Source organism: Cydia fagiglandana, chromosome 24 (assembly GCF_963556715.1).
Source record: "Cydia fagiglandana chromosome 24, ilCydFagi1.1, whole genome shotgun sequence".
Classification (NCBI taxonomy): domain Eukaryota; kingdom Metazoa; phylum Arthropoda; class Insecta; order Lepidoptera; family Tortricidae; genus Cydia; species Cydia fagiglandana.
The window spans coordinates 9,772,228-9,784,692 of record NC_085955.1 but is presented as its reverse complement, the minus strand read 5'-3'; the positions used below and the strand labels follow the sequence as shown (position 1 = coordinate 9,784,692).

The 12,465-nt window shown below is 40.7% G+C and overlaps 1 protein-coding gene across 2 annotated transcripts in view; it reads left to right on the top strand.

Moving 5' to 3' along the window:
• Nucleotides 1-11,999, top strand: part of LOC134676375 (U4/U6 small nuclear ribonucleoprotein Prp3) — a 65,568-nt gene extending 53,569 nt beyond the window's left edge. For both annotated transcript variants that reach the window (XM_063534739.1, XM_063534738.1), the window contains one exon: nt 11,838-11,999. In XM_063534739.1, the coding sequence (XP_063390809.1) occupies nt 11,838-11,951 (114 nt within the window). In that variant the 3' untranslated portion in view covers nt 11,952-11,999. The remainder of the gene's footprint in view (nt 1-11,837) is intronic.
• Nucleotides 12,000-12,465: the final 466 nt, after the last annotated feature.

The window sequence follows — 12,465 nt, the reverse complement described above, 5'->3', positions numbered from 1 at the left end:
TTATTTTCACTTTTTTCTTTGGACGGAAATGGCCTAACAGACTATTGCCCATACAACCATTTCCAGTCGCCGTTACGACGCGGTGTACACACATCTTGTGTCGACACCGTCTGTTTCGGTCACAATTCCAGTCGCAGAGTCGTCGCCGTGTCGACACAGTTACCAGAAATGGGGAAGGGTCGACACATGACACAAAGTGACATAAAGTGTGGTCGCCGTGTGCACACATTGTTTCGGGTTTGCGACTACTTTATGCCAAAATCATTCGTTCATTCGTTCATTTTGTTCCTGTCAAATGGAAACTGTCAGATGGAAAAATAGTTAAATAAAAATAAGTGACATTAATACGCCATCTCTAAAACGGATTACAAGACGTAATTATATATTGTTTGCATTTATATTACAATAGGACTTAAATTATTATGGGGAATTAAACTGCTCGAGTGATTTGATAAACTAAGTGTAATATAATCAACGCGCCACCACATTGTTTTAGTTTAGCCGGAAATTCAATTGTTTACTTCTCAGTGCTTGTGTTCATAAATATATTATTTGATGCATTTTTAGTACTTCGATGCGTATACTATACTTAAATAACAGAAATAACGCTTTATATACTACGAAACTTGTTAATTATGATGTATAAATATGGTTTAAGGCTGAGAAATATTGCAGTCACAAAGTAGTCGCAAATGTTTCGACTTTGTGTCGACTCTGTGTAGACACATGACACGCGCTGTCAAAAGTAATAGCTGGGGTTCTAAGGTCCACCACCTTGCATTTTGGAGACAAAGCAAACCGCTTGGAACAGGTGTTCCTGGGGATGATCTGAGCCGATTAAGCCCGGTTGCCAAGAGGTTCCACCCAGCAGGTGGGCAGGGGAGGGGGGGCAAAAGTGGCTCCGGCGCGCCTCACTCTAAGCTATATATCTGTATACATCTAGCAAGTATATCAAGTTTGGTGTCTTTTTCGTGTAATTCGAGGATGAAGAATTCATTTCTGTGACTAAATTTTCACTCTTCCATACAAAAAAATCGAGAAATTAAAAATTCCAAAAAAATCTTTTCACTTTTTTTTTCGAAAATCCTCTACAAAATTAAAACTATGAGGATTTGCTCTAGAAAACAAATACCTGTGAATAGCCCAGTTATCCTACTATATAGAATAGTAAACTTGTTAAACATTTTTTTTTCATAACTCTGATAAAAAAAATGTTTTGTGTCGCGCGGCGTACCTGCATTGTAAGAGCGGTATGCAGCGTTTAGGATTTTTAAGTATGTTTCGATGGTTTCTGATAAGTTGTTATTCTTCTGGTTGTAGAAAATTACTTCTGGACGTGATATATATACAAATATAAATTAAATGTATAAATATAGATGTTGGGAAAACTTTCGCCAATAGAGTTATTATAAATGTGATAAAATTAACAAAGCAGATGTTTGATTAAAATGCGGGTTAAAATACGAGTAAGATATATATTGTTCGCAATTGCCACTACATGCCCATGGGTCCGTGCATTTTAGTTTTTTCTTAACGCAGTTGCACCTCCCTGCGCATTTTGTTTTGCAGCGGCAACGAATAAGCTCTAAACAAGCAGCAGCCGCCGCAGGTAGGCTTGTACATATGGGCTCCCAATAACCATTTTGTTTGGACCAGCTCCAGTCAGCAGGACATGGAAGCTGTTGCTGAGGGGCTATAATCTGTCCCCAAACATAGCCTCCTTGGTAAACTGCACGGAGAATATGTTTACGTAGGTAGCGCATCTTCCATTGGAGGCAGATTCTCTAACTGAAGATTATTTTTTGTAAAAAGTACTTTTCGGCACTCTTTTACACTTGTACTTGTACCTGATCCGAACACTGTAACACAATGCATAGTATCAAAATAATGTCTAAGGACCAATTCACATCTCGTAATTCAAATCTGTTCAGATTTAATATTGTAAGACTCTTACTTGTCATACAAGACAATAACATTTTTTTCCAAAATTGGCTGCTCAATGTTGTTTTGTTTACCGTATTTAAATCCCTCCGGAACATTACAAGGACCACTAAAACCAGGATTGTCAGATCCCTCATATTTCCCACTTTTCTGTATGCTGTATGTCTCACATGGACACTAAGGGCATCCGAAAAACAGAAAGTGAATGCACTAGAGATGTGGTGCTGGAGACGAATGCTGGGCATATCATGGACTGAGCATCAATTATTGAGGAGCTTGGCATTAAAGAGCGGTTGCTTTCTACGGGCAAAACTCGGTACTCAACTTCTTTCGACACGTGTCTCGTCGAGACGGAACCTCTACAGAACGTCTAGTTGTGCAAGAAAGAGTAGGAGGTGACAGGGCTAGGGGAAGATCTCTAATGAGATGTACTGACCAAACCAAATCAGTGTGTCGGTCACAGTAAGCGAATGCTTACGGAAAGCAGCTCTACGGGAGGAATGGCGACGTGTCGTTAAATGAGTCGCTCAAAAGTTTTCATAATGGCCACGACCACTCTATCAAGAGTGTAACGAAGAAGAAGGCCCTCCGTTACAGCAGGATATGCGCTTTAAGCTTGAAATACGCTTTTTTTCCCTTTCCACACACAAAAGAAACTGTGTTGTAGCCTGAAAAGGCGTGGAAGAATGGCAAGACTACTATCCTTTCTAGTCCTGTAAAATAAATCATATATCTATGAGTTACAAATAAAATCATATATTTAAAGAAAGTTTGCAGCACGTGACCATTAGCCCAGTTGACCTGTCTCTTATTGCGGTGACATATTTATTTATTTTATTTACAATTAATGGAAGAACTACAAACGTTAGCTTAAGAAATGCAATAGCATGGCACGAGAGGAACAGGTGATTCTTTCCTGTGCCAATCCTCCATTAATTGTAAATAAAATAAATATGTCACCGCAGTATACGAGACAGCTCACCAGGGCAATTGGTCAAGTGCTGCAAACTTTCTTTAAATATATGATTTTATTTGTAACGCATAGATATATAATTTATTTTACAGGACCAGAAAGGTCAGAAGTCTTGTCATTCTTCCACACCTTTTCAGGTTGCGACACTGTTTCTTTTTTGTATGGACAGGGAAAAAAGCGTATTTCAAGCTTGGAGCGCATATCCTGCCGTAACGGAGGGGTTTAAATACGGCAAACAAGGCAATATTGAGCAGGCATTGCCAATATTGATAAAAATTGTTATTGTCTTGTATGGCAAGTAAGAGTCTTACAATAGTAAGTATGGACAGATTTGAATTACGAGGTGTGAATTGGCCCCTAGACGTTATTTTAACAAAATGCATAGTATTTTGTTACTGATTTTACGAGTACATCAGGTACAAGTACGAGTGCAAAACAGTGCCGAAAAGTACTTTTTACAAAAAAAAATCTTCAGTTAGAGAGTCTGCATCCAATGGAAGATGCCCTACCCACGTAAACATATTTCTCCGTGCAGTTTACCAAGGAGGCTATGTTTGGGGACAGATTATAGCCCCTCAGCAACAGCTTCCATGTCCTGCTGACTGGAGCTGGTCCAAACAAAATGGTTACTGGGAGCCCATATGTACAAGCCTACCTGCGGCGGCTGCTGCTTGTTTAGAGCTTATTCGTTGCCGCTGCAAAACAAAATGGGCAGGGAGGTGCAACTGCGTTAAGAAAAAACTAAAATGCACGGACCCATGGGCATGTAGTGGCAATTGCGAACAATATATATCTTACTCGTATTTTAACCCGCATTTTAATCAAACATCTGCTTTGTTAATTTTATCACATTTATAATAACTCTATTGGCGAAAGTTTTCCCAACATCTATATTTATACGTTTAATTTATATTTGTATATATATCACGTCCAGAAGTAATGTTCTACAACCAGAAGAATAACAACTTATCAGAAACCATCGAAACATACTTAAAAATCCTAAACGCTGCATACCGCTCTTACAATGCAGGTACGCCGTGCGACACAAAACATTTTTTTTATCAGAGTTATGAAAAAAAATGTTTAACAAGTTTACTATTCTATATAGTAGGATAACTGGGCTATTCACAGATATTTTTTTTCTAGAGCAAATCCTCATAGTTTTAATTTTGTAGAAGATTTTCGAAAAAAGAAGTGAAAAGATTTTTTTGATTTTTTTGATTTTTTTGTATGGAAGAGTGAAAATTTAGTCACAGAAATGAATTCTTCATCCTCGAATTACACGAAAAAGACACCAAACTTGATATAGTTGCTAGATGTATGCAGATATATAGCTTAGAGTGAGGCGCGCCGGAGCCACATTTGCCCCCCCTCCCCTGCCAACCTGCTGGGTGGAACCTCTTGGCAACCGGGCTTAATCGGCTCAGATCACCCCCAGAAACACCTGTTCCAAGCGGTTTGCTTTGTCTCCAAAATGCAAGGTCCCCTTAGAAAACAGGACCTTAGAACTTCTGCTATAATAACAAAGTTACTGGATTTGCAAAATGGCTCCTTGTGTTCATTTGTTTTCAGATATTCTCAAAGTGTAAAAATGACGTGGTCAGAGATGGGACTTAATAGATGAACTGTTTATTCGACTAATTAATGGAATAAAAAAAGTTAATCCTCAAATTTTAATCACGATTAGTTTAGTCGACCTAACATATATTGAAATTGAATGAATCTGAACATTAATCGAATAAATTATCGATTAAATCTCGGTTGGAAGTTGACAGGGGGCCATTTTTGTACGTAAAAATAATAGAAATGTCTTGCATGCAGATGGTAGCCAAACACTTTGTCATAAAAGTCGAGATGGGTGTCGATTTATAGGTTTTAGGGAGTGCCGATTTCGAAAATGATGACCATTTTGGAATCCAAAATGGCGGCCATGCACTGTGTCATAAAAGTCGTCATGGATGTCGTTTTATACGTTTTAGGGGGCCCCAATTTTGAAAATGATGACCATTTTGGAATCCAAAATGGCGGTCATGCACTATGCCATAAAAGTCGTCAGGGGTGTCGTTTTATAGGTTTTAGGAGGCGCAGATTTCAAAAATGATGACCATTTTGGATTCCAAGATGGCGGCCATGCACTATGTCATAAAAGTCGTCATGGGTGTCATTTTATAGGTTTTAGGGGGCCCCGATTTAGAAAATGATGACCATTTTGAAATCCAAAATGGCGGCCATGCACTATGTAATAAAAGTCGTCATGGGTGTCGTTTTATAGGTTTTAGGGGGCGCAGATTTAGAAAATGATGACCATTTTGGATTCCAAAATGGTGGCCATGCACTGTCATAAAAGTCGTCATGGGTGTCGTTTTATAGGTTTTAAGGGGCGCAGATTTCGAAAACGATGACCAATTTGGATTCCAAGATGGCGGCCATGCACTATGTCATAAAAGTCGTCATGGATGTCGTTTTACAGGTTTTAGGGGGCCCCGCTTTCGAAAATGATGACCATTTTGGAATCCAGAATGGCGGCCATGCACTATGTTATAAAAGTCGTCATGGGTGTCGTTTTATAGGTTTTGGGGGGCGCAGATTTCGAAAACGATAACCATATTACTGAATTATCAATTAATAAATTTAAAAATTATGTAAAGCGTAAACTTATTTCTAAAGCTTATTATACCACACAAGACTACATGAGTGATAAAACAACGTGGGATTAATTGTGACTCGAAATAGATAATTCAATGTATGTACTTCTTTGTTAAGTTTTATTGACATTTGTTATTGACATTTAGATTTTATTCTAGAAACATTCTAGACTAGTATTTTTTATACAATTTTTTTTTATGTTTGACGATCTTTTTGTGAAATTCTTAGTATTAAATTTGATCTGTATAATAATCCAATATTACTATGGAATAATATTAACTTCAATAAATTGCTCTGATAATTAGCTTAAGATAATATATTATTATGTAAAACGTTCATAAGTGCTTGTTACTAGGCCTACATGAATAAAGTATTTTTGACTTGACTTGACATTTTTGATTCCAAAATGGCGGCCATGCACTATGTCATAAAACTCGTCATGGATGTAGTTTTATGGGTTTTAAGGGGCCCCGATTTAGAAAATGATGACCATTTTGAAATCCAAAATGGCGGCCATGCACTATGTCATAAAAGTCGTCATGGGTGTCGTTTTATAGGTTTTGGGGGGCGCAGATTTCGGAAACGATAACCATTTTCGATTCCAAAATGGCGGCCATGCACTATGTCATAAAAGTCGTCATGGATGTCGTTTTATAGGTTTTGGGGGGCGCAGATTTAGAAAATGATGACCATTTTGGATTCCAAAATGGTGGCCATGCACTATGTCATAAAAGTCGTCATGGGTGTCGTTTTATAGGTTTTAGGGGGCGCAGATTTCGAAAACGATGACCATTTTAGATTCCAAAATGGCGGCCATGCACTATGTTATAAAAGTCGTCATGGATGTCGTTTTATAGGTTTTAGGGGGCCCCGCTTTCGAAAATGATGACCATTTTGGAATCCAGAATGGCGGCCATGCACTATGTCATGAAAGTCGTCATGGGTGTCGTTTTATAGGTTTTGGGGGGCGCAGATTTCGAAAACGATAACCATTTTCGATTCCAAAATGGCGGCCATGCACTATGTCATAAAAGTCGTCATGGATGTCGTTTTATAGGTTTTAGGGGGCCCCGCTTTCGAAAATGATGACCATTTTGGAATCCAGAATGGCGGCCATGCACTATGTCATGAAAGTCGTCATGGGTGTCGTTTTATAGGTTTTGGGGGGCGCAGATTTCGAAAACGATAACCATTTTCGATTCCAAAATGGCGGCCATGCACTATGTCATAAAAGTCGTCATGGATATCGTTTTATAGGTTTTAGGGGACGCAGATTTCGAAAATGATGGCCATTTTGGAATCCAAAATGGCGGCCACGCACTATGTCATAAAAGTTGTCATGGGTGTCGTTTTATAGGTTTTAGGGGGCCCTGATTTCGAAAATGATGACCATTTTGGAATCCAAAATGGCGGCCATGCAGTATGTCATTAAAGTCGTCATGGCTGTCGTTTTATAGGTTTTAGGGAGCGCAGATTTCGAAAATAATAACTATTTTGGCATCTAAGATGGCGGCCATGCACTATGTTAAAAGTCGACATGGATGTCGTTTTGTTGGTCATGGTCATCATTTTCGAAATCTGCTCTTCCTAACACCTATAAATCAACATCTATGACGGCTTATATGACAAAGTGCACGGCAGACATCTTGGAATCCAAAATGGTCATCATTTTCGAATTCTGCACTCCCTAAAACCTATAAAACGATATCCATGACGACTTTTATGACAAAGTGCACGGCACACATCTTGGATTCCAAACTGGTCATCATTTTCGAAATCGGCACTTCCTAAAACCTATAAAACGATATTCATGACGACTTTTATGACAAAATACGTAGCGGCCATCTTGGATTATAAAATGATCATAGTTTTCGAATTCTGCACTCCCTAAAACCTATAAATCGACATCCGTGACGACGCAAGTTATCTTTATTTTCAGATCTAACAAATTGCTACAGAATACAAAGGACAAAAAAAGAAGCGAGGAGGTAATGAAACAAGCAAAAATACAGATGATTCCTCGACGCAATAGGATGCTTCTTAAATTGTGTCCAGATTTTTTTGTCATAAAAGTTTTTATTTTTCACGTATTACTCTCACAAGTTCCGTGATATTTCGACCTTCTAATTTTTTTAGTAAATGTTATTGTTTATCTGTGAGGATCTCACTAGAATAATATAATCAAGGTATGTTTATATTTGATGATTGAAATAGTAACGCAAAAAAAAATATATATTTGTGTCTTATATTCCTGCCGAAGACTTTTATTTTTCCTTTTCCTTCTACACAAGTTTGGTCAAGTAATAAGAATTTAGGGCTCTCAATTTTATTTTGACTTCTACAACAGTAAAGCTACGAGGCCATGTTTGGTATCGTTTTCGTATAAATTCGCAGTACCAAATTTAGTTATGGTATCACATTGACACCATTCCAAAGTAAAAACATATAAACTTACTTTCTTTTAAACTCCTCTTCACGCTTAAACTGCTGAACAGTTTTAATTTAAATTTAGTACACATATATTTTGAGTCCCGAGACAGGACATAATAAGTTATCTCAAAAATCATCCTTCAAAGGTGTGAAATGAGGTGTAGGGAGGAATCCAGAATTGACTTCTTGAAGTTAATACTGTTTAAGTTTAGGTTTAAAGTCATGTTTTTTTTATCATTTTTAACTAAATCAAAGATGTAGACCATACCAAATTTAATATAATAATAATAATAATAACCCCGCGGGGGCAGCTTGTGGCGAGCTGACGGTGAGTGGCGACACCGCGGACCCCTATTCCAGAGGGCCCTGTCATCTGGCCCTCGCCTCTGTGCTTGCCTTCACCGGCCGGCCAGAGTGGAGTCGCAAGAGCGGGACCTATGCTCCAGGTTGGAAGTGTAAAATGTCATAACGCCGGCGGCCCTTGAACGGATTACCGGGATCTGGCTACCGCAGACTCACCTCTCGACAACCTCACAGCCGCTCCAAAGTGTTGCCCTGTTGTCGCACTGTGCGTGCGGCCATTGCGGGGCCCACTCAATGAGTTGGCGAGTCACCACCTGTCTTATACAATTTTGAGACTGATTGTCACGGCAGGTGTCCGCTAGTCTCTCCCATAGCCCATTATCCAGTCCATCCAACTTTCAAATCTATAGCCCATGACCTTAGTTCCCATCGCAGCACAAAAGTGCTGCACTGCAATAGTCTTTGCACCTGGCGGGGACCATCTCTTGATGTATCATATTGTGCGTTCGGGGATAGTATCCGCCACGTGTATCCCTTGCTTTTAGATTAAAGTGTCTTAAAGGGCCTCTGCGCTGTTGGCTTCGGCCCCACGTACGCCTCCCAAAGGTCCGGGACCCCATGGTCCCGAGATATGGAAAAGACATACAAATAATAATAATAAGCCCGCAGGGCAGCTTGTGGCGAGCTGTTGGGGAGTAACGACCCCACGGACCCGAGTGCTCCCGAGAGTCGGTCAGGGTCTCCGTCTCCGGCGTGTCTTCGTCGGTCGGAGTGGACCCCAAGGAGACCCGCAGGACTCTCAGCTCTGGCTTGCCTTCATTGGCCGTCCAGAGAGGAGTCGCTAGAGCTATATGCTCCAGGGGTGGAAGTGAAAGATGCATAAGACGCGAGTTGGCACAGTGGCTGGTAACAGCCACTGGGTAGAAAGCGGCGCACACCTCTCGACACCCCTGAGCCGCTCACACCGATGTTGCCCCTGGTCGTCTTCACGACGGCAGTTTCAGGGGCCCATCTAGTCAGCGGCAAGTCACCACCTGCCTCGATAACGTGTGTTAGCATTGTTATGGCAGGTGTCCGAACTCTTTACAATAGCCCAGTCTCATTTTCCACCCAAACTTCAATCCATAGACCGGTATACTATTCACTTTTGCTACAATAGTCCCAATGCCTGCTGAGACCGGTTCATGGGTGTCTATTGTTGCACCTATGAACGGGTTCCAGCAGGCGTTCTACATGACATTAAAGCTCTCCAAGGGGCCTCTACGTGTTGGATCTGTGTCCCCACGCAAGCCTATCAAAAAACCGGGATTATAGGCCCGTGATATCCAAGGAGATACAAATATAATAATAATAGTCTCATAGTCCACCCAAACTTCAATCCATAGACCGGTATACTATTCACTTTTGCTACAATAGTCCCAATGCCTGCTGAGACCGGTTCATGGGTGTCTATTGTTGCACCTGTGAACGGGTTCCAGCAGGCGTTCTACATGACATTAAAGCTCTCCAAGGGGCCTCTACGTGTTGGATCTGTGTCCCCACGCAAGCCTATCAAAAAACCGGGATTATAGGCCCGTGATATCCAAAAGGAGATACATAATAATAATAAAATCATTTATTTCAGGCAAAGCCCATAAAAGTGTTAGTATCTGTACAAAGCAAGACTTAAGACTATTGTTAATAAAATACAGAGAGGTGTTATATTGATAATATAAATCGGTTCAGCGGTTATTGATTTCCCGTACAAATTTCCACGCCACTTTTCACACCTTCAAAAGATGATTTTGGTTATAAGATCTATCCTATGTCCTGTTCCGGGACGCAAACTATTACTATACCAAATTTCAACGAAATCGGTTCAGCGGTTAAGTGTCAAGAGGAGTTTAAAAAAAACCGACCAAGTGCGAGTCGGACTCGCGTATTAAGGGTTCCGTACATTAAGTCCGACTCGCGCTTGACTGCACATTTCTAATAGGTTTTCCTGTCATCTATAGGTAAAGAACTATTTTGTGTATTCAGACAGACAGACATACAGACGCACGAGTGATCCTATAAGGATTCCGTTTTTTGCTTTTGAGGTACGGAACCCTAAAAAGATTTTTTTAATTTTGTGGAATGGTTTCAATGTGATACCTTAAATGGATTCAGAAACCCAGATTTATACGAAAACGATACCATACACGGCCTAGCACCTTCACTGATGTAGATATATCAAGATAAAATTGAGAGCCCTAAATAAACTTTCAAGAGCGGATATCTCAAAAACTATTCAACATATCGAAAAAATTGACTGAATAAACTTGTAACAAATTAAATTAACTTTCATTTTGTATAAGTGGCCATGTCGCTAAGATGCATAGTTTCCGAGATATAATCGAAAAACCGGAAAATGGGACATTCAAAGCCCCCTCTCTTCCCCCCGCTCAAGGGCTACGGCCGGGGACTTTTGATATGTTCACCTCCTAACTTGTCCAAACCAAGTTACAGAGTCAAAAATTGTGTTCCGAGCATTTCCCTCTACAACTTTATTGAGCATTCGTTGGCTGACCTAAGTAGCTTATTGCATTTCTTTAAAAACTTTTCTGTAAAAGGTTGACGGGTGTTGGGTGTTTATATGGTTTTGGTCGATTATTATCATTTGCATCGCCCATGATGACTTACTAGAATTACTTACGAGCACACGAGACACTAATAGTAGTTTGACAAACCTTGGTTTTCAAGAGGTATTTTATATTGACATTTGCTGTCACAAATTTGCTGTCAGATTTAGTCGCAAACCGCACGCAAAGTGCACACAAATGTGTCGACACCTTGTTACGGAAAAGTGTACACACGGCGACGACACTTTGTTTCGAAACAATTCTAGACACATTGTGTGGACTCTGTTACGACACATCTGACATTTAGTTACCACTTTGATGATTCTGCGACTGGAATGGTTATATGGGTGACAGATGCTTAATGGTACGGAATCCTTCGTTCGCGAGTCCGACTCATTTGGCCGGTTTTTTTAACACCAGTCTAAACTTTATGGGGAAAAATCCCTGGTACTCATAGTAAATTAAGTAACTAACAACGGGTTGCACTCCGGGAGTGCCGGCAGAAGTGAAAACTCAATGACATTGTACAAGTAACAGTTTTCGATCAGGTCACGTGTCCGTCTTTCGAGGCATCTTACGCTGTCGCGAGTTTAACATTTATTCCCCGCCACAAAAGTGCACAGCGCCGCTAAAGAAGTTTGCACTTCATAAACTTCTTTAATTAAATAAAATAAATAAATATTATAGGACATTTTTACACAAATTGACTAAGCCCCACGGTAAGCTCAAGAAGGCTTGTGTTGTGGGTACTCAGACAGCGATATATAAAATATATAAATACTTAAATACATAGAAAACAACCATGACTCAGGAACAAATATCTGTATCATCATACAAATAAATGCCCTTACCAGGATTCGAACCCGGGACCATCGGCTTCATATTCAGGGTCACTACCCACTAGGCCAGACCGGTCGTTAATTACATATTATGTTTACTTTCAGGTGTTACCAACCGAGAAGCAAGCTAGGGAGCTGTTTCAAAAACATGGCGTCGAACACTACTGGGACCTCGCGTACAGCGGCGCCGTGCTCGGCACGGCCGAGGAGGAGCCCTAGGGCTCCAGCGGACCCTTGCACGACCCGACGTTACATATTTAGAACTAACCTACCACCGTTTGTTGTAAAAATATGTTATCAATCATTATTTGTCAGACTTTGGAGCCTTAACGGCCCGGCTACGACTGCGCGACCGGCGGCGGCGGCGGCGGCGGCAACCATAGTTGGGAACGAAAGGTCCGATCGCTTTGTCTCGCTCCGACCTATGGTTGCCGCTGCCGCCGCCGCCGGTCGCGCAATGTCGTGGCCGAGCCGTAACGCGGCTCGATGCACCTTCAGGGCCATTTGACGACCACAAGTCCAAAAGCACGGAATCACTGGGCCCAGAATGAGTCCTACGGGTCTTCTAGCTGCTCTTAGAGCCCTAACTATTCGACATCAGACTTTTTGGACTAATTGTAATAAAAAAAACAATGAGGTTAAGACCTCTAAGCCTATTTGGAACCCTGGAGCACTCAACCTTAACCTAATTTATGCGTTAGAGGGAGCAAGTGATATTGCTATCTCATTCTAC